The following is a 24128-nucleotide window of genomic DNA, read 5'->3' as shown; positions in this document are numbered from 1 at the left end:
AATGTTTGTGCAATAAACAGTTTCATATATAGGATATTTTTTGTATCAACATGATCAAAGCTTAAATAGGAAATAAACAAAAACATGTCACGACCGGCACTTACCACACCAGCGTTCTTATTCGCAAATAACTGTTACCATCTCCACATGCACCAGGGGTGGGCGACGAATGACAACAGACGCATGCCTTTTATCAGATCACCATGGTGAACAAAGTCATGTCCATATTTAGCTAAGCGACTCAGAATAAAAACTGAAAAAGTGTTAAGACTGACAACCTATAGTACTACAATGTCTCTGAAAACAATACCTGGCTAACAGGCTTAAAGTGATATGATGACTGAAGCGTTTTTTAGAACTTAATAGTGACTTTGTTTTGCAGCAACAGAGTTAAAACTACCAACAGTCCGTATTGTGAAAGGTTCCCTGGACAAGGCTGTTGTAAGTGATTACTTCCTCTTTGAGTTTTTAGGTGTATGTTGTAAACTATTTAACGATTCTGTATTGAGCTGATTAATTTCATAGTACCTGCTGTACTTCGTTTAAAACTGGCAATAGTTGCTTACTTCACGTAATTTTAACTGCTGATTTTACAGGCTGATGTTATAGTGAATACAACAGCTTGTAGTTTGGATCTTTCTCATGGCAAAGTATCTTCCGTCCTTCTCAAGGCAGCTGGTCAGGAACTTCAGAACGAATGTAAACAACATCATCCGACTGGCATAAGATATGATGAAATAGCCGTAACAGATGGCTACAAACTTAATTGCAAAAATGTATTTCATATCACTCTTCAGACACAAGATAGATCGGCTGCAGGTTTGATACAGGTAGATTATCTATAGAATTCACTGCGTAACAAGTTCAAAACATTATGTCATGTAGGCAACATCACAGAGAAAATATTTTTATAAGATGTGCGTTCTCGTTGTTTTGTAGTTATCAAATGCTAATTCTTAGTGTATAATATTCATCATGTTCATTAGTTTTCTTCGAATTCTTCTTATGATAAAACGATTCAAGGGAATTGAATATATTGTCAGTACTTAATTGTGCAAGAAATGCTGTATACCCACATTTGATTTCATAGTTTGGTACGAGATATGTATTAAAATAACATAATCTTGTCAAGACTGAACCTTTCTTTTAGTTTTTATCGTAAAACATGTTAACAGGTTTGCGGAAACCACGAAGAGCTTTTTAGTGTAAACAGCTCAGACATGTTAAGAGAATATTCTATAATGTATTCTTGTAAGTTGCTTTATTGACAGATTTCAGATATGACAATTTTCTACCAGCGTTATCAGGATTTTTAGCCCACCATCATCAGATGGTGGGCTATTCAAATCTCTCTGCGTCCGTGGTCCGTCGTCCGACCGTCCTTCCGTCCGTCCGTTAACAATTTCTCGTTATCGCATCTCCTCAGAAACAACTGAGGGGATTTTGACTAAACTTTGTCAGAATGATGTATTGGTACCCTAGTTGTGTCTCCCTGGAAATCAGACTAGTTCAACATTTTTGAGTACGTTATGGCCCTTAGTTTATTTTTATAATTTACATAGATTTATATAGGGAAACACTTTGAAAATCTTCTTTTTCAAAACCACAGGGCCTAGGGCTTTGATATTTGGTATGTAGCATCATCTAGTGGTTCTCTACCAAGTTTGTTCAAATTATCCCCCTAGGGTCAAATATGGCCCCGCCCTGGGGGTCACATGGTTCATATAGACTTATATAGGGAAAAGCTTTTAAAATCTTCTTGTCAATAACCTACAACATTCAAATTTGGACCACATGTATGGTTTTGAGTGGCAAGATGAACCTTGACATGAGTTGACCTTGATTTTGACCTAGTGACCTACTTCCATCTAGCGGTCCTCTACCAAGATTATCCAAATTATTTCCCTAGAGTCAAATATGGCCCCTACCCGGGGGTCACATGGTTTATATAGACTTATATAGGGAAAAACTTTGAAAATCTTCTTGTCTAAAACCACAGGGCCTAGGGCTTTGATATTTTGTATGTGACATCATCTAGTGGTCCTCTACTATGATTGTTCAAATTATTCCCCCTAGGATCAAATATGTCCCCGTCCTGGGGCCACATGGTTTACATAGACTTATATAGGGAAAACTTTGAAAATCTTCTTGTCCAAAACCACAAAGCCTAGATCTTTGATATTTGTAATGTAGCATCATGTAGTGGTTCTGTACCAAGTTTGTTCAAATTATCCCCTAGGGTTAAATACAGCTCCGCCCCGGGGTCACATGGTTTATATAGACTTATATAAGATTTTTTTTAAAAAATCTTCATGTCATAACCTACAACATTCAAATGTGGACCACATGTATAGTTTTGAGTGGCTAGATACATTGACATGAGTTGACCTTGATCTTGACCTAGTGACCTACTTTTACATTTTTGAAGGTTCAGGCTTCAAATTTGGACCACATGCATAGTTTTATGTACCGAAATAAACTTTGACCTTGACACTGACCTAGTGACCTGCTTTCACATTTTTGAAGGTACAGGCTTGAAATTTAGACCACATGCATAGTTTTGTGTTCCGAAATGGAATTTGACCTTGATTTCGACCTAGTGACCTACTTTAACAATTCTTAAGCTACAGCCTTCGAGTTTGGACCACATGCATAGTTTTGTGTACCGAAATGAACTTTGACCTTGAAATTGATCTAGTGACCTACTTTCACAATTCTCAAGCTACATCTGTCAAATTTGGACCACATGCTTGGGCCACATGCACAGTTTTGTGTACCAAAATGAACTTTGACTTTTAGATAGTCTTGAAATTTTGAACATTCAAAAATGGCACAATGGTGAGCGCCAAGATCACTCTGTGATCTCTTGTGTATCAAACGCTACACAAAATTCTTTACTGACCACCTAAACGACTTGGGCAGTCCTATAAAACATATCCCTGTTATAAAAGAGTAACATTTCTTTTCAATCTCTTTGTTAATCACAGAAATGTATTAAGAATATCTTTTATATGTCAACTTTTAAACTCTCAGGTACAAGCCATAAATGATCTAAATGATTGACTAGGGATAGTGTTAATTGTATCAAATATATTTCAGAGTATACGCAATACCATGTTGCGATGCTTGAAGGTTGCATCTGACTATGGTTACACGTCCATAGCCTTTCCTGCCATGGGAACTGGCTCTTTGGGTTACCCTCCTAAAGAAGTTGCTTCTGAAATGATAATGGCTGTTGAGAGGTTTACACTTGAATATTCAAAACCGACTTCAATCAAAGAAGTACAGCTTGTGATTTTTCGGTCAGACACAACTCTGTTTCAGGTAAACTATTTATATTTATGTTGCTTTTCTTTGTTTTCGCTTGATGATAATGTTAAATGAGTCGGGACATTAAGTGACTGGCAAAAGTGATTATGCAAAATTGTTATTTTTCTTTTTGTGTTTTTTTTTTTTTTTTTTTTTTTTGTTACATACTGCTTCCAGAAGTGACATTTTAGTTAGTGGTATGCTCTAAATTATTAATAGTAAATAAAATCTATAGTGATAGCAGACTCCGTTTGATTGAGTATGTGTTTTTATGAGAGGTAATGAAACATGAGACTCCCCGCTCGACCCCTATCATCGTCTAAAGCGGTATTTAGATACACTAAATAGTCTACATTCTGTTAATGGTTCAGGAACTATAACGTCACTGAGTCGAACTACGGGAAATTTTTTATGGTCACACAGCACATAAAGACAAGTTATGATAGTAATACCCCGGTAATCCCTAATAAGAAGATCCTTTGGAAGCAAGGAAAGCATTATAGTAGCCGCGGTTTAAGTGAGTCAGTTCTTGAGATGTAATGGTAAGTGCAGCACCCCTATTTCGATGTAATTTCACCTGTATCCAGTGTGTACATATAGGTTTCGGGATGTTGCAATTTTCATTACCTCTCAATGAATCAGACCGAATCTGCCCTTATTTTTATTTAACAATGTAAAGAAAAACTTTCTGTATATGTTCAGGTGTCTGTTGCATTTAAGTTTTCTTTTTCTAGACATTTCAGGAAATGGAGAAGAAATTAGGTGAGTAGTTTTCCCTTAAATATTTGCGTTGATTGTACACACCCAGATGAATTTAATTGATAATGATATGCTATTTGAAAGTGAAACATTTAGAAAAGCTCAAATTTCAAAACAAGTACATGTGCATATGAATGTATTAACCGTTGTCCAGAAACGATCAGTGTGGTAACCAATCATGAAGAAAAACGTGGCAGAATTTCCCTGGGAGGGACAGTTTTGGAAAGGGATAGAGTAGCTTAGGTAAAAATTTAGATTTGATTTTTGACAAGCTTACGTTAACACTGTGGGGAATCACATGATCAAATTAATCTCTAAACCAAAATAAATTTTGGAATTATATAAATTAATAATGAAGCAACTTATGCTATAAATCTAAAATATAGCCTATCATATGGCAACTTAAATGTTTCCTAAAACTACATAGATTTCAATCAAAATCACCTCTTGATTATCTAGAACACTTCAATAAACCGAGTCTTTTTATTGTCCTTAGTGTTTGTAATTACAGGATGTCTAATATTATTGTCAACTACACAATAAGTTAACAATTTTCATTAGTCATATGATGGACTATGTTTAAATTTCATATCTTACCACGGTAAAAAATTTATTCATGTTTTTCAAAATATAACTGGTTTAGAGATTATTTCGATCATGTGATTCCCCACATTGGTTAATTTTGAACATTCTTTCATGGATATAAAATCACAAAGAATATGTTTCCAGATCTAGATACTTAAACAAAGGGAACTGTGGTATATGCTGAGGTAGGGTTCGAGGCGTGGGGTCCTTCATTTTTGAAGTTCTATTGGAAATATTGCCGCGTGTTAAGCCATTGCAGACAAAATCCCACAGTAAATTGGTTTGAAAAGTACGCAGTACTGCTATGTAGCCTGAATAATTTGAACACAGATAAGGGACGGTGATCCGGGCACAATCTCTCGCGAGAAATTGCGATATTTTACAAAAGATAATAGGTAAGGGTAGATTTCTCGGAAGCACAAGAGCACCTAAAACACAATTAGTAGGCCCACAATAAAAGGAAGCTGTAATGGAAAAATATTACAGATGGGTTGCTTCAAACATCTAACAAGTACATATAACTTTATATGAAATATAGATAGATGGTGAGGAAGTGGTAAAATGGTGGGGTGGGTGGGGGTAGGAATTTGAATAGGAAAGAAGAACAAGGATGAAAATACAATCGGCTACGTCTCTTAATAACAGTCACACTACAAGTCAAAATTGTGCATCTGAAGCCGTGTCATACATAAAACATTTCGGAAAATCAGATTGAAAAGTGCACATTACCAGTCCGTATATACCCGCCCGCTTAGCTCAGTAGGGAGAGCGCAGATCAGTGAATCGAGTTGTGAGTTGAATTCTCCATATGTTCTCGGTGACGATTTGATAAAGGACATAGTGTCTAAAATCATTCGTCCTCAACCTCTAATTCGTGTGGGGAAGTTGGCAGTTAATCGTAGAGAACAGGTATGTACTGGTACAGAATTCAGGAACACTAGTTTTGCTAACTGTCAGCCGTGACATAACTGAAATACTGTTGAAAACGGCATAAAACCCAAAACAAACAAACTAAACAAGTCAGTATGATTCGAGTAAAGGTAGTGGTTAGAGCAATCCCAATTAAAGTCATCACCTCGACACGCTACCGCATGTATGCGAAGAGTATTGAAGCCGAAGTGGCAATTTTTTGTATTTTTGTTTTTATTGGGTTTCATTATAAGGAAGATTTAAATAAGTGATAAAAAAATAATTTGCTTCATCGGCTCAGTTAAGAAAATAAAAAAACACCATGGTTATATCTTTTAACCCAATATACCAAACTCTTCTTGTTACCATTACGAAATAATAACTTTCCAAATATAACTTTTCTTATTTTTACTGGGGCAGTCCCTTTAAGAAAAGTCAAACTGCATGCAGCAGTTGCTTCCCTTTAACTTCAGACTCTCTACCTTTAGGTAAGGATCATTGCGTAAAAGGTTAAAGGAAAGAACTGTTATTTGTTTAGTCCAGTTCCTTTATTTCTAAAACATCAACTTGGAATACTTAGGCTGCATTGTCGTTAATTTAACACAGTAACCGAAAATTGTTTTTATAAAACATTCACCAAAAACACACTATATGCAGTAAGATGCGCATAATGTCACTTTAACCGTTTGATATGCAGTGTTTACTAGTTTTGTGCCTAACCCGGGTTAGGCATCGCTTGTTATTACATTTTTCGGGCCACTTTATTTTCGTCATTTTTTAAACATACATTAGTGCGTATTTGCGTATGCCTGGCTACGCCCCTATTATACAAGTTATTTCTAAACATTTGTCTTTAGAGTAAATATTATGCTTCGGGGTTTTGTGTACTTTTGCGTACAAAAAAGAAATTGCAATTTGTAAAGGTGTGAAAATGTTATGTGCTAAAAATACACTGAGCTGCCTCGAGGCGCTAAATGTAGTAATGGGACTGGATCAGTCCACTGGCACCAGATCAGAAAGGAAATGCCTCCGTACATGTTATACCCTACCCCTAGGTATTCTATAAGAACCATGGTCATGAACGGGAAAGTGCACTAACCCGTTTCAATCGTACATTTCTCAACTTAAACGCGCAGTTCGGTGAATGGGTACCTAGTATATTGAACAAGCGATAATTTATCTTCAATCGTGCACCAGTCACATTGTCTCAATATTCCATATTGTTGAGATTATCAACATATTTTATGCTCTCGTCAACGTTACAGAAAAAACTTGCTTGAACTTCCCTAATGAACATCCGGTCTAGAGGTCACGGCAGTGCGCACATGTTTGGCGAAAAGTAAACAAACAAAAACAGATTTAAAAAAAAAACAATTTTACACTAAAACTCGAAATGGTGAATGAAATTCATCTTGTATATGGTCTTTAATTTGAAATCGTACATTGGTCTGCATCTGTTCTGTATATTTTATTAATTCATTTTGCACATTTTGCCGCATTTTCACATTTTAGCGAACACGTGTAGTAAAATGACGAATGACATACATTTTCACAACAGCCAATCAGAATGGTTTTGTAATCTAGAACGGAACTACACCAGGGAATTTCAAGCAAGTTTTTTGTGTAATATTGAAATTACTATAAACTGCGCGTTGTTTTTCTAAGTAAGATGTATTGAAAAAATGTGACCGGTACACAATGGAAGATAAATTACCACGTGTTTGATATCCATAGTACACATTTAAATTACCGCACTGCGTGTTTTAGGTATGAAATGCGCGATTGAAACGGGTTAGTATATTTTCCCGTTCACGACCATGGTTCTTATAGAATACCTAGGGGTAGGGTATAACACGTACGGAGGCATTTCCTTTCTGATCTGGTGCCAGTGGATCAGTCGACTTAAATATACACGATTTTTTTAATGAATCTACGTTTTTTATAAGTGCATTATGGGCGTGTTTGTCTAAATTTTGTTGCAACTACAGTATGTCGCATCTCGAAGCAAAAGACGTTTTTTTGAATTTTTTGAAATAAGATTTATGTAATAAAAATTGCATTACATTATGTGTAGTTCTTACAGTTGGGTGTGTTCATGTAATCTCAGCCTCTGCAATGTCTGATAATTGTCATTTGAACACACACGAGGTATTAGTTCTGTGGTAATAATGCATGTTTTTCTTTGTGCAGGAATGAGAATTTAATAGTTGAAAGCTTAATAAACTGTTCTGAGGCCCACTTTTTACTTTGTAAACAATAATACAGTACATCTAAAGAGCCATATATTTCTCTGTCTATGTTAAAATTATTATTTCAATCATGGCTTTAATCATTTTTCTAGAGTGAAAGTATCGTACCTGTAACGCTTTGGATGCGCTACACTAATAAAACCATTAGAGAATTGTAGGTCGTACACTGACGAGATATGAAAACGCAATAAACATATGCCTGATTATATTTTGTACTACAACAAGCATCACCTTGAAATGTTAAACACATACACATCTCGATACTACTCTATACACACTGTGTTAATTTTACGGTCTGTTGTGCTGATTAAATTTGAACACAATGGGTTTAGAGCATCGAGTTGTGTATGTGTTGAACATTTAAAGGTGATGCTTTTTGTAGTATTAAGGCATATGTTTGTTGCGTTTTCATATCTCGTCAGTGTATTAAGGTCTTTAAACGTTTAGAAGATTAGTGTATATTTCATCACCACAGTGCTAAAATGGAAAACTTATTGGCATAAACCCCTCATTTATCTACCTTTTGCACAGAGATGACGATTTGTCCATTTTGATTATTTACAATAAATTCAGAAAATTCTTGTTGAAATGTTTTTAAGTGCTTGCCGTTCTCTTAATTAACTGCTTTCTAATTGGAAAAATCTCAGACAATTTTGAGAGATTTCAGTTTTATTTACTTCTTACTTGATATTTGTATTCTGACTTGTATAAATTAGTGAGTTAAAGTTTACTAGAGTAACAGCAAACAGTTTACAGAAACACAAGTAAGCTAGAAATACAGAAAATATTAGCGTCTTAAAAACCTTATCTTTAACTCAAAGCAATTGTTATTATTCAGTGAAACAAACAGTTCCAGTACAATCTGAGTTCGACGTTGTGATCCAATATAGTATTTCTGGATCGAGGCAGAATGTTAAGGACTGTAAAACCTGGCTGACGTCTAAATATAAAACCATTGTGAAAGATAGGGCTTCAGTTTTTACCGAGAGCACTGATACAGCGTCTGAGAGATCCGACACAGAGAGAAATTGTTCATGGTCAAAACATGCCATGAACGAGCAATCATACCAGTGTGGAATAATTTCCGTAACAGTGTATGAGGCAAACGTTTTAGATGTTCCTGTTGACTGCATTGTTAATGCTGCCAATGGCGACCTTCAGCACAGTGCTGGCGTAGCAAAAGATATTGCCGAAGCAGCAGGATGGTCTTTTACGCAAGAATGTACATCAATAATAAAAGAAAAAGGTAATTTACATTTATGCGTTTCTTTCGATTATTAATTTCACATAACAATATGTGCTACGTTGCGGTTCGACAAGTTGTGTAGACGCTTATTGACATTAGGAAAAGGTGTCTTCTTCAAAAATATCCGAAGCCCAATTTAATCAGCTGACTACTATGTAGCTATACAAACTTTTTTTCATCTCAAACTTTACCATTCTAACATTTTCCAGTCAGTACTGATTCTATTTAAGGTCCTGTATTGTATCTTTTTAATACACCCCTGCTTAATATTACTTTCTTTGCATATTTTTCTTTTTCACGTGTAAATAAGGTTTCGGACAGGCAAATGTGTAGTTGCTCTGTTTAACTTACAATGAATGATAATTAAGATTGCATGAAATTAACTCATGTTGTCGTTAAAATGAAAAAGCTCACGGTAACGTTTCAAAACCTTCAGAATATTGTGTAAGTCGTATCTGAAATTTGCATCATTAGGAAGAAGTCATGCAGAACGTGGTGATTTCCTGTATCTCAATATCCTTGTGGTGTTTTTTGTTTTTGTTTTTTGTTCTTTCTTTTTGAAAACAAAATCTTTCAGGACGTCTTCCTGTTACATCTGTGGTGAGGACGAGTCCTGGGAATCTTAGCCGTTATAAATGTGTACTACATGTAATTGGTCCACATTTTACCGACTACACCCCAATCACGAAATCAAATCTAGACAAATGTGAACATGATCTACATGAAACTATCCGCACTTGTTTGATTAAGGCATCTGACATGAAAGTTAAAAGCATCGCGTTACCTATGATAAGCTCAGGTACGTAAAACTGTGGTATAGTTATATCTCCCACCACACAGTGATGTGGGGGACATAGTGATTTACTCCTGTCAGTGTGTGTGTGTGTGTCTGTCTGTTTGTCTGTCTGTCACAAAGCTTTTCCGCACTCTCGAAGATTTCTTTTCCGATCTTCACCAAACTTGAACAAAATGTGTTTGACCATAAGATCTCGACCAGGTTCGATAACTAGCCAAATCCGCTCAGGCACTTTTGAATTATGACCCTTGAATCACTTATTGGATCCAATCATCTGGACCATCTAAATGGATCCAATCGTCAAGACCATCTAGACATTTTTGATAGGAACCATTCGTCTGAATAATCCAGACAAACAAGGAAGTTATGGGGGGCATGCGCTTTTCTCAAAAGCACCTCTAGCTTTAGAACAGTTTGTTGAAATGGCTTGAGTTTTATTATGACCATAAGATATATGATTTTCTTATTATTTCATACCTTCCTTCATGGCTGTTAGATTTTAGCTCATGTGCAGTGAAAGAAGTACTTTTTAGATATGTAATTATGCATATACTCTATTTGGGCAGCTGGCTTATCAGTTTTAATATAAAATTAAAATCACTATGGAACTTGGATTTTTATGCATTTCCCATCTTTCAAATTGAACTTGTTATAGAATCCGTTATCAATACACAATATATGATATAAATCAATATCGTTATTTTCTGGGATGTATCGCTCCTTTAACCTTTATTAAAAATAAACATACATACATAGTTTGTCACAAGTTAGTGTCATACAAAACGTACAATCATAAAGGTACTTAAATTGAAGAAATATAGCAAATTAGCATGTCTGAGTACCTGCGTCGCGTTTCAAACTTCTAGATATATCTTAGATGCTCTTGCATACTACCTTTCTAGTATTTGTATTATCAGTATTTACCATAAATATTTATTTAGAAAGTACATTATCTGACTGAAATCGTAACAAACAAACCAAATAAGTGAAAAAAATGATGGAAAACCTTCAACGTCATGCCATTTGCTGCACCTGCACATTACAACAGATGGTCGGATCTAACAATGGTTAACTCTTTACGTGTCTGCCTTAATTGAGTTATGTTGATTTTATCTCCTATCAATAGTTATACCGTTATATCCCCCCAACTGTTTCATAACGCTCGTACAGTTTCATAATGCTCGTAGATTAGCTTTTCTTCTTTATTTTAAAGGTCTTTTCTGTGTCCCAAAAGAAATATGTGCAATTCAGTATGCAAAAGCAGTGAAGGAATTTAGTTCTACCAGATCTTCACTTCGGGAAATTCACTTTGTCGATAAAAGCCGTGACATGATTGACATTGTGCGCACAACGTTTGATGCTATGATGACGCACGGAAAACCCGCACCATTTGATACATCCAAGTTTATCGAACAGACGGGAACTGCTGGTGCGGATGGAAGCGGTAGAGTGGAAACATTTAAGAATACTGCTACGGATCGTCAAAAGTCGGTCACCAAAGCTGCAAACATCAACCCTGATAGAGTACTTAAAGTAAATGCCTCCTTCAAATCCAACAGCATGAAGCTTACATGCAAGTTAGAAGCAAATACCAAACTTGAAGTTCAAGTTTACGAAAGTGATATAGTAAATCTGAAAGACATAAATGCGGTAGTATGCAGTGAGAATAGAGCGGGAAACGCTAAAGGGATAGTAGCGAGATTATTGTTGGAAAAGGGAGGCGATGAATACAAGCAGGAGAAAGCCTCCAGGTTTAAATGTCAGCCGACCTTTGGTGAAATCATCACTACTCCTGGAGGACGGAACAGTTATACTTGGATTATGCATGCAATAATTTCACGGAAAGATCCAAACGCAATCCCCTTGATGTATAGAAAAATATTCCAGGAAGTACAATCACACGGATTTACATCTGTTGCCATACCCTTGCTCGGAACAGGTAATAAATCTAAACGTATTATTTATATAACAGAAAAGTTTACCTAATCATGATCAGTAGGACTTTATTTGATAATTAATCATTTGAAACAAAATATAATACATTTTGTACTACAAATTTACTTCAAAGGTACACATATCAAGCCTTCCCAGCCTTTGCACGTCTTTGAAATAAGCGCTTATTTTGGTGTTAAAGATATATTATAAAGATATATAATACATTATTGTAGTGATGTGAAGTAGATACCAGTAGCAACTTAATATCGATTTACGGTTTAAAACAAGAATAGATTGTGTTACAATTTAAAACAGTAAATTGCAATACCCATTAAATTTGTAAATTTTACATCAGTTTACAGATATGAAATATATTGACCACTTTTGTAACAGGTGTTGGCGATGTAGACCCAAGAAGCTGTTCGGAAATGCTTTTTGGTGAATTAATACAGTTTTGTCAAACCAAAGGAAGAGATGCGTTTACGCTACACATCGCAGTCAACGAAAAACAAACCGCTAATATCGTCAAAAAAGTATTTAAAAGAAGTATAAATGAGGTCAAAACGAAACCAAAGGCATATCATGATACGGAACAAAGGGATTCCCAGCATTCCGAGGGGAAGACTGCACCAACTGATAAAGGAACTGCTGAATTACATGAAAAAGTAAATTTACACAAGTAAAACAAGTCCACTTTATCTTCTCGTTGTCTGATGAAATTGCCTAGAGACACTTACTTAAATTTCTCATCTGTCCAGAAGAAACTAATACTGGTAAAAACGGAAATGTTAACAATAGTCAAGTAAAATGTAAATATTGTGATGTATTTGACAAAGCCATGTGTACTTTTCATGTTTTTGTTGTGTTGAGAGTCTCATAAACTCAGTCTAGGTGCTATGGCGACTTTTCCAGGTTTCAATTGTGGAGAAAGACTCTAAGTCGTCCGTGTATTGTTTCAGGAAGAGGTGGGCACGTGGGTAGAATCACCGACCTTCCGTATGCCAGGCCGGTAGCGTCATATAAAATCCCACCGTATATGCAGCTAACCTATTAGGCAAAACGTTCTGTTGCGATTATTTTTATCAAAAGTGATGTTTCATTTGAAATTGCCAGTACGAATGTTTCGTAGAAGTTTTTCTGGTTCTGCTCTTAAACACTTATTTTTGACAGAAAAAGTGATCATATTGATAAACTTTTTAAATATATCAGCTTGTACTATTTCTCGTTATACACTCTATTAATTTCGTTTGTGTTTAGCTAAATTTTATCCAGCAGGTGGAAGCGAACAGTGACTGTGTGATATGCATGGACACACTTACAGATGCGAAGACACTGAAATGTGGACATATGTTTTGTGCAGAATGCATAGAAGGATATTTCCGAGTGAGTTTCGGTTTGTGAACCTGATGGACTATATTTACTTTTCTCTGCCGTGTAAATGTTAGTCAGTGGGTAAAGGTGATATATTCTTACGCATAAGAACTCAAAACACGGGTTATTCTACGATAAACCACGCTTGGGAACTTGTTATTTCTTAATTCACTAAACAGCGAATAAATCCGTTCCACGGCTTGTTCAGAACTCAAAAATAAAACACAGATTAATCTTTTTTCCATCACTAATTCGATATTCCAACAAGTTTAAATGGGAAATTTGATTTAATACCTCGATAATAATTTTAAACATTCGTAATAAAACACAATTTGACTTTAATTTTAGGTAAAGAAGGTATGCCCGACATGTGGGAAAGTTTGCGGCACAATTACAGGGGACCAGCCAGACGGAATAATGATAGTTGGTAAACAGCTATCGAGTGTCGCAGGATTCGAAAAATACAAAAGCATCGCCATCACTTACTGCTTCAGTGACGGAAGACAAGGGGTAACTACGATAATAAGTTGCATGATTACTATACAGTTGTGATATTGTATAAGGTAGTTACTAGGCCTACTTAGTCTTGGCTTTTGCATTCTTTATCAAACTGTAGAGAAATTACGATTTTGGAGCATTTCTACTGCAGGGGGTGAGCTTTTCAAATTTTCATCGAAGTATAGCATATCTTGTCATTTCATACAAGACATTTTTAAAAATTAGAGGGGGAAAATGCCTTCTACAACAAAGGTAGAAAGTAGGGCAGCAATCTTGAACTATTTTTGAGAGGAGGTTATTGAAATTTGCGGGTAAAGATGGGGAAACACACGTTTTGAAATTGACAATCGAGTACAAATGTTCTTTCCAGAGTGTCCACCCTCGGCCAGGAGCGCCTTACAGGGGTATAAGACGTAGTGCATATTTACCTGATAACAAAAAAGGCAGGCGGATATGTGCAATGTTGAAGATAGCTTTTACGCGGCGGTTGGTTTTCACGATTGGAACTTCAAGGACTACCGGCAAGGAATGTGTGATAACTTGGAATGACATACACCACAAAACAGACATGAGACCAGATACACAGTAATGTTATTATTTAAACACATGGTTATTCATAAAAAGCGTTAGCTGAGAGTATTTAACGCAATTTTAGGAATTATTTTCTTTTGTAATTTGTGCAGCCTGTAAATCTTTCTGTCATAACTTGACGCGGATTTGGTGGTTGGGAGGGATTGAAGAAGTCAGCGTTATATCTATGGGGTGGCAGTCAGGGGTATGATTCCTCTGAAAATGTTTGGCAACGGTTTGCTTATTTTTAAAAACGTAGTTCAACCCAAAGGTAGCGAGTCGGCATGTTGATAACATTCACTGGTGTCTCAATTTTACGTTATCGAATCTGTATACATATGCTTGCCGGATTTAGTAGTTCACCCTTGAAAACAGCTTTCTTTGTCGAGTCTGCTTACGGAGAGCGAAGACATAGTCGCCGAAATGGATGTTCGGTGTATGTGCGTTAGTGCGTGCGTGCGTCCGTCCGTCCGTATTATTTTGTTCGGAAAATAACTTTGACATGCATAAAGGAATCTTATTTATATTTGGAAAGAATATTTACCTCCATGAGACGGAGTGTCGCAAGCAAACCCCAGTTCCAATCTTAAAGATCAAGGTCACAAATTAGCTTGTCCGGGCCATAAATTTCTTAAGTTTGAAGAAATATTTTAATTTGGCATAAAAGTTCACCTCCAGGAGATGCAGTGTCGCGCGAATACAAGGTCCCTATCTCAAATGTCAAGGTCACATGTAGGGGTACATTACTTTTTTTACCTATATGTACCTGGTAAAGATTGAGATTTGTGTGGGCTTGGAATATTTTTGTGTGTGGATGATCGTTTCTGTTGAATAACTTTAGTTAGGGTCAAAATATTGAAATGAAACTTGTTTAAATTGTCTGAAATGTTTGAGTCGTTAGGACTTTGTGTCAACGCATAGTTGCCCTTTGGTTTTCAACATTTTAGTTTATTTAAATGAGACCTGAGTACCTTTTAAAAACTAATTTTTAGGTTCGGTTATCCTGACGAGACATACCTTCAGAGAGTACGTGAGGAACTAGAAGCCAAAGGTGTTACTCTGCAAGATGTCGAGACGGAATTAATCGAAGAATTAAAAGATGATAATTTCAAGAAAACCTTTACGACAGACAAGAAATTATAACTTTATGAATGTTCAACTGGTAATATATTTGAGGGGTATATGTAAAATACAAGAGCGAGTGCATGATTAAAATCCAGTTACATGTTCTGTTCTATGTTCAAGGGTATTTCAATATATTGTAGGGTAAAACTTATATACCTTGGACCCGTTTCACGAAGCTTACTTAGGACAAAGTAAAACTTACGAACTTCACAAACATTATATTTAGAAGATTCATGTTAACTATTCGGCTGTTGTTTATATATCAGCCAAAGAAAAGTAAGATAGATATGTCATAAAATTGAATTTATGACACCGTTTTAGAAAGATACAAGTCATAATCTATGAAATTTACGTGTTTTAAAATTCCATACTTAGGAGAGAACTTAGGGTGAAACTCGTGCACTTTTGTGAAACGAGCTTATGTCAATATCCTTATGCATTATACAGAAGCATAGTTTTACTCCAATTTTTGAACGAAATGTCAAAAAAGAAGAATATGTGCCGTATTTCTTTAATACTATGCAACAGTAATCTGATGGACCAACCTCTGTTTCAAGTCCTTGACTGTAACGGGTTATGAAAGTTATACATAAGGTAGACTTAGATATGTGAAATAGAGTGTAGGGATAACGCATGATTTTTCCCGTTATAACAGCCTCAGAATCCCGAGGAACTGGCTGATGCTCGAGCCGGGTAGAGCGAATATACCAACAATTCCCTATGGATTCTTATTATTTCATATCGAATCCGTAATACGTTTTTGCTTTGCCACAGAACACGCATATATAAAAATGTGTTTTAACAGAATGTGAGCGCAGCAATCTGTCTGTTAAAACACGTTAAACACCCCATTAAAAGTGACAAGAACAGCAGTTTTATGCTAAAATTCCACATAAACTATGAGGGACGTTACGCATTTCATTTGGTTTAACAGATTTTACGTTTAGTTGTTGTTGTTTTTTTTTTTGTTGTTGTTTTTCGAAAAATCGTGTTCGGCAAATAACAGCAGCTTTGTACTTAAGAAAAGGTATGACGATTTTAATTAAAATTATTATATCAAGACTTTTCAGTTTTTCATTATTATCATTTGTCTTGACAGCTAACGTTGAATAAAATCAGATCTATACCGTTCATCTGTATTGTCGCGGTATTTGACATTCGACGTACCAACATTAAACAAGAAACAACACAACAGTGTATTTCTTGTCTTTACTACAATATTTCATGTCATATGCAGCAATAACTGTGTGAAAACGATAAGATATCATTCAAGAAACGTCCATATGTACTTCGAACAACAATAGTCAGCCAATGTGATCGTGTGACGTCACATCACTAATGTCGCGGTATAGGTCAAAAATTGTGGCAATCAAACTATCATAGGTTAAATAACACTAAATATTATTCAAACATAGAAAAGCTATCCAAGTCAAACTAACAGGAACACTCAAAAGTCATGCAACGCCAATTTAAACGTTTTATATTATCTGTTTACAATGGCACTATCGAAAATATTCTCCTCTGGGCAGTGGACACACCATATATTTTGCAAGTAAATCACAAGGTCGCTGGCGTGGTCATAATGTAGCAGAGCCTAAGAATTGTACTGTTTCTGGATATTTTCTATCTGATAGCTATCAAACATGTTTCAATTCACTGCTCAGTGTCATGAGTGTATTTTGAGCAGATGGTCGCGGGGCCCCCATCCCCTTCTCCCTCTTAAAATCCGTCGAGTTAAGACGTTTTGATGTTTCGCCTAATACTGATATTTCATTCATTTTTGTGTAGTTGGGGATGTTACGTAAAATTTGATGTCCTCTAACCTATAGGCGGGTCTTAATTTGCATAATTAATGAGGAAAAATGCCGATCAGCTGGTAGACGAACTTGTAAACATTGCAAACATTTGCTTAATTCATGGATTTTTTTTGGATTTGTGCAATAGATATGTGAAAAATACGATTTTAATAAATATTGACAGATATTTAGCAATGTAACTGCAGGTAAGAACATTTTTCGCGAGCATGCGTTAAATAGATCACGAACTTGACTTGTAAACACCACGTAGGTGGCACAACTCAAATCCGCGAAATTAGTGATGATGCGAGATTAGTGATGTCGAGTATACTTTGAGATGAAATTTGACATTTATTACCTGTACGAAAAAAGGACCTGTTTTACAGCTGTAAAACGTCTGTAAAGGACCTGTATTTTGAAAATACAACTGTAAAAGACCTGTAAGTGGAAAACTGATCAGAAATACAGTTAAAATTTTCAGGTGTAAAATATGAAGGTCTCAATTTACAGCTGTAAAAATTTTACTGTTGAAAGTTACAGCTGTAAAATGGTCATGTCTCAAAATTACAGCTGTAACATTTTTGGAGGGAAACATGAGTATTGTCAGCCATCTTTAATGCATTTTGGCGGGATATAACTGAAATTCACACAGACATCACAGCTTGTAAAATTTTGGAATTTAAAGCGGTATAGAGTAAGTACAGATGTTTAATTATCTATTATAGTTGTAAAAGGACATGTATAAGTACATACATTAACTATCTACTTTTATAAACAAGATCTGCATATGTTCTACTTTGTATCCTACTCTTGAATTTTGCTGTTGCTGTACTGTAATCATACCACACATTTACGTACTAGATCATTTATTTTGCCATTTTCATAGTAATTGCTACCTTATCTAAAGAATTGCAATTCATCCTAAAACTTTTTGCACCTCTACTTTCGTCCCTTAAAATAATGCCCTCTTTTTCAATACCTATAATAATTCTACAGCTGTAACTTTTGGGCATTTTTACAGCTGTAACTTTTTGCATATTTCGAACTGTTTTACAGTCGTTTGACAACTGTAAATTGAATTCTACAGCTGTAAAATCAATATTGTTATATAAAATCCCTGTAATCCCTGTTTTACAGCTGTAAAACGTCTGTAAAAGACCTGTATTTTGAAATTACAACTGTAAAAGACCTGTAAGTGGAAAACTGACAGAAATACAGTTAAAATTTTCAGGTGTAAAATATGAAGGTCTCAATTTACAGCTGTAAAAATTTTACTGTTGAAAGTTACAGCTGTAAAATGGTCATGTCTCAAAATTACAGCTGTAACATTTTTGGACGGAAACATGAGTATTGTCAGCCATCTTTAATGCATTTTAGCTGGATATAATTGAAATTCACACAGACATCACATCTTGTAAAATTTTGGAATTTAAAGCGGCATAGAGTAAGTACAGATGTTTAATTATCTATTATAGTTGTAAAAGGACGTGTATAAGTACATACATTAACTATTTACTCTATACTGGAAGCCGATAAGTTTAAAACAAATAATTACAAGATTGTCATATGTATTCATAGCTGACAAAGAAAGTTTTATAAACAAGATCTGCATATGTTCTACTTTGTGTCCTACTCTTGAATTTTGCTGTTGCTATACTGTAATCATACCACATATACTTTACGTACTAGATCATTTATTTTGCCATTTTCATAGTAATTGCTACCTTATCTAGAGAATTGCAATTCATCCTAAAACTTTTTGCACCTCTACTTTCGTCCCTTAAAATAATGCCCTGTTTTTCAATACCTATAATATTTCTACAGCTGTAACTTTGGGGCATTTTTACAGCTGTAACTTTTTGGATTTTTACAGCTGTAACTTTTTTTACAGGTGTAGCTCATTTGCATATTTCGAACTGTTTTACAGTCGTTTGACAACTGTAAATTGAAATCTACAGCTGTAAAATCAATATTGTTATATAAAATCTACAGCTGTAAATTTGGAATAAGCATGACTGTTATTTTGAACAAAAATACAGGTCTTTTACAGCTGTAAAATTTCGTACAGACAAGGTAAGGTTCATGTAAAGTGTTTTGAAAGTGTCACTCAAGTGATATTTCGTTTCATGGTTTTACGCCACATAGGCAACATCTATTTCAAATATTTTAAATAAACTACGCTCAAATTCCGTTTCAATCCCTTTACTGTTTTTGCCATATTTGCTTTATTTTTTGAAGGCATTCTAATATCAGAATGCATAGGTTTTTGACAAGCTAAAATGCGGCTTGCTTTGTTCTTTGTTTGAGATGAAAGACAGAAATAGATAAGAAGACAATAAAAGATTTATTTTTACTAATTGTCACCGTCTCTTAATGCTAATTATAACAAATTTTGTTGAAATGGCGCGTGTAGACTTACTTTTAAATGGATTTTTATTCCCTACCTATTTTAACATCTATTACATTTCTGTTACTTTTCTTTCTTTTAGAATTATTATTTCTGTTTCATATTCTCTTCATTATATTTCCTATAAAGTTATTGTGTTGTAAATTAGCAGAGGCATACATAATGCAATCATTTGTAAATAATATATCTTAGAATTTTTGTCTAAGGCATATCTTTCAGTAACCATAGTTAAATGTGTCGCAACTGAACAATATAAAATAAGTAAAATATATAGGAAAATGTTTTGTAAAAATCGGTAAATTACGCCGCAATTACAGTTCGAACCTACAAGCTTGTTGTAGACTATAGTATGGGATAACTTCCCTACCAACTGCGCAGATGGTCTGATCACGGTCAACTTATTTCAGTATCAAACATTATATTATATTATTATATACATGTAACATCACTTCGGTGGAACTATTGGTCGTATAGTGTATCCGACAGGTAGTTAAGTGGGCATTCATCTTTGGGCGATCGGCGGTACGTTATTAGTATAATATTAAAATCAAACGACAGATTTAAGTATAATTATGATAAATTGTTTCAAATAGTTCCAGTTTTTAAAGGAACTGACCTCCAGATCGTACGACGACAACATAAAAAAGAGAAAATCTATTGATATCAGGAAATTATTACCACATTTTATAAGACTTTGAAATTTAGTGATTAGCATATTATATGTTATGGAAACATATTGGAATTAATTGTTTTTACTAAGTTTTCCATTCAAAATTGTAAAGTCTTTGTGACGGGGTAACGGAGGTAAACTGCCTTAATTATAAATCTTTATATTTAACGACCGGCAAGTACGTGTAAGATTGTTGTGCTGGAAAGTTTTTATTGCCGCCGCGGCCCGCGTTCGATTTCCGACTCGGGCATGTATTTTTTGTCCTGATTTGGCATTTTAAGATAGCTTAGAAACAAAATATCATGTTCTTATGTTCAAAATATGAACAAACTTATAAAGAAAGATCACTGAAGTCAATGCCTTTAAGCGTTTTATTTAATGTGACGAATTCTTTCAAGCATTTGCGCTAATCGTGATGTATGTTCTATTATGGTGTATAAAGTTTGTACGACGGGTACGTTATTTGTATTGATGGTGGGTTTTGTGGTGTATGGTTAATGTACGTGACTCTATTAACACAGATCACAGAGTGCTTGTTACCAAATAATAAAAGTATTATACACTGATTTAGTCTTCTCTGTATCTTAAGTATACAGTGTGAGTTGAGATCAACCAATTATTTCATGTTACGAAGCAGCTGATACCGAGTTGATTTTCGACTGATAGTGTTAATGAAATGAATGGGTTTGTATGGTTCAGTGTTTAAAATAAGTTTGATTGTTGTTGTTGTTGTTTTTTGTTGTTGTTGTTTTTTGTTGTTGTTGTTGTTGTTGTTTTGTTAAAGTTAAAATAGACATAATGGTTTAAGTAAGGAAGGTCTCGTGCTTTAGTATTCACTAATCTACCGGTATTGTTACTCTTGCGTGGCATGTATATATTAAGGGACTTTTTTGTTCAATCAAAGAACATAATTGTCAATAAATTTTATTGTTTTTCTCCTCCAAGCATTTGTTGTTTTTGACTTGTCAAATTGCTAGGGAAATTACTAGACTATGTTGTTCTAGTGGGCTGTATGCTTCTTGATTGTGTAAAATTCAAGTTCTCAGGTCCCAAACCCCAGCGATACAAGCCACCAACAGACCAGTATGATCATAGTATATCAATATTGTGTCATCCCCAAACATAGAAGAATCGATTTCAAATAATATATTTGTTTGGAAACATTATAAAGTCCAGAGTCTTAATTTAAGTTGATTTATACATGCACTATCACCCATCGTTATGAACACAAAAAGAATCATTCATGAGTAAATGTGTAGATGTGACTGTCGAATGTACTCAATGAGTTTTGTTGTATAGTGCATATATCCTGACACACTATTGATAGCAACAGGAGCCGCTTTGGACTAATTCCGATATAGGTTTACTTGCAGTTTACTTGGTTTTCAGTATACCAGCTGCTAACTGCACAGAAAACTAGATAAAAAAAAACTCCATGGTATTTGAAAGCTTCAGTGCTATTCATTGTTTTCAAGCAAACATCCTAGCTTACTACTAACCCGTCAAGACGGGCCGGATTAAATATTGATTGCTTATGGTCGCACGAAGAAACGTATAGTGTTGGATGTCCAGGCGTCGAAAGTCAGGAGTCCTCGGGCCTGCAAACGACTGGAGACCACTTGTTATTGAATAGCGAGTTTGAATTGTTTGAAAAATGTGTAGAGTTACCCGTGAGATTTAATGAGACATTAATTACAATCATGAAAATTGTGTCAAGGCTAAGCAATACAATCCTATTTGCTTCAGTGAATGCATGATTTTAAATTGTCGCTTTAGAATAATAAGAATTTGTGGGCATATGCTCTCTAAAAAGCATTTAGAGTTGGTAGGTATGTTGTAAGAAAATTTGTAAATGATTGGTTTTGTTATGCCTGTTAATGTCTAAAAGGCTATTTAAGTGAAAAATTACACCGTATTGGTCAACAAATGTTTTGAATAATAGTTAGGGAGTCGTTTCGTACATTGTATCTCATTACGAAATCAATAGCAGGGTCTTGATAATGAGGTCATTTTTTAAACGTGTTCTTATTACATGAGAGGTATTGAATAACACTTTAGTAGTAAACAAAATGAAAACAACGCTAAGACCATGACATAATACCCCCACCCCCTTACAGTGACATACACACCTCCCAATAACACGCACAATAGTTTGCCATCAGGATATCGTCCTTTGAAGCATCACATAATAACAGCAAACTTAACATGAATAAAAATGGTCATCTGCTTTTCACCCAGCGAAGTTTAGCGCCGCTGTAAGAAAACTGACAGTGCACTGCTGGGCCATTTGTAAGTGCAGTTTTACCTTTAAGAATCAGCGGTGAATCGGAAAACTGTGCCACTATTTAGTTACGAATGAGGCTTCGAATGTGTCTCATTGATACTGATGTATCTGCCCACATCTTGTTTTGTCAGAATTCACCAATCTTTCAAGAAAAAGCACTGGGACGCTATTTTATTAGGAGTACCATAAGGGCCATGCTATATCTCTTGTCTTGCCAATTGAAAAATACTAGTAGCAGCAAAATACGTGCATTGCAACAAGAAACAGGTAGGACACATTGTGGGCACAAGACTTAATACAACATAATATACAAAATGATCTTTACGAAAAATTTAAGTTTTTTAACTAGTTAACCAAGAGATAAATCTGACTCTGTAAACACTAATATGTTCTTACAAAAGTAAGATACATGTAGCATAACAAATAAGTTTACTGATGACATTGATACCCAGTTATGTTGTAACGATATTTGAGGATGTCTAGCAAGGTAGTTAGGTAAAAGAAAATGTGTTAAACTTGTGAAAAAAGACATTTTCGACAGATACTATTTATCATTGAAACAATTAAAATGTCAAAGCAAGAAAACCTTGGTCTTGTTAGGAAAATGCAAGTGGGTGCGCACCTCATTAGCTCCCGCGGAAAAAATACTGTGTGCAGTTTTGATGTATTATTTATTTTATTTTATTTTTGTCTCTTCAAAGGTACTCGGCGCGAAAAATATTAATACTTCTACATTCCGCCGGTGAAAGGTTAATGAACAGTCACATGTAGACGTCATCTAAATATCATAAAACAATTTTGGAATATTTTACGTATGAGAAACAAAATGTCAAAAAGTTATGGCTATGTTGTTATCTGATAATTGGATGAAATACTTTTCTGGAACTTAACATATTGTGCTACTGAGACCTTGATGAAATATTAAAGAAGATCATTTCATTGTTTTGACTTTACTGTAAAATATATACAAGCAAACACATTATTGTTCCTTCTCTTGAGAAGGAACACTTAGATTTGGTAAGTCACGCTTGACTGAGCAACTGATCTCGAAAGCTGTTGTCATTACAAGCTGGCCAATCAAACTCCGTGACCTTAGCAATAACCTCTGATATTAGAATTATTCTTCCTTAACTGAGGCGACTCTCTGGTTGAACACGCTCTGCGGATTACACATTACTAAACCCGAGGATGGAAAATTGGTGTTGTTGAAACAGGCCAAACATCTCATTTGTCACAAAGGTTAAAATATGTCGTTACCTTCGAATGCATGTTTAATATGTGATAATAAACACCATTGCGACCCTCTCATTGTGTGCAACAAATTCATGAATCGAATGCCCGGATGTCACATTCACGAGATTTAGGACAGATACTACTAAATTACAGCCGTGAATTACTTGATCAATGACCACTAAGTTTGTTGTTTGCGAGGTCGTAACCTGTCAGCGCAGCAAATCACTAGTACATCAGGATCCCACCATATATCTAGCACAAAAATGAATTACCAACTTTGAAGGGGTGAAGAAGTCAGGCAAAAAGTAACTGATTAAAATCAAACACTTCCGTGAAATATCCATTTTACATGTTAGTTAAAAAACAAGTTCCGGAAAATGTCCACT

The 24128-nt window shown here is 35.1% G+C and overlaps 1 protein-coding gene across 1 annotated transcript in view; it reads left to right on the top strand.

The window, feature by feature from the left end:
- The window catches only part of LOC123545963 (uncharacterized), a 76863-nt gene that overhangs the window by 7453 nt on the left and 45282 nt on the right, over positions 1–24128 (top strand). The window contains exons 6-17 of the mRNA XM_053550411.1: positions 383–441; positions 597–830; positions 3100–3324; positions 4044–4071; positions 8650–9057; positions 9635–9856; positions 11067–11792; positions 12182–12453; positions 13046–13171; positions 13508–13669; positions 14028–14242; positions 15220–15367. Of these exons, the coding sequence (XP_053406386.1) occupies positions 383–441; positions 597–830; positions 3100–3324; positions 4044–4071; positions 8650–9057; positions 9635–9856; positions 11067–11792; positions 12182–12453; positions 13046–13171; positions 13508–13669; positions 14028–14242; positions 15220–15367 (2825 nt within the window). The remainder of the gene's footprint in view (positions 1–382; positions 442–596; positions 831–3099; positions 3325–4043; positions 4072–8649; positions 9058–9634; positions 9857–11066; positions 11793–12181; positions 12454–13045; positions 13172–13507; positions 13670–14027; positions 14243–15219; positions 15368–24128) is intronic.

This window comes from Mercenaria mercenaria, chromosome 9 (assembly GCF_021730395.1).
Source record: "Mercenaria mercenaria strain notata chromosome 9, MADL_Memer_1, whole genome shotgun sequence".
NCBI lineage: Eukaryota > Metazoa > Mollusca > Bivalvia > Venerida > Veneridae > Mercenaria > Mercenaria mercenaria.
This window is presented reverse-complemented; position numbering and strand designations above follow the sequence as displayed.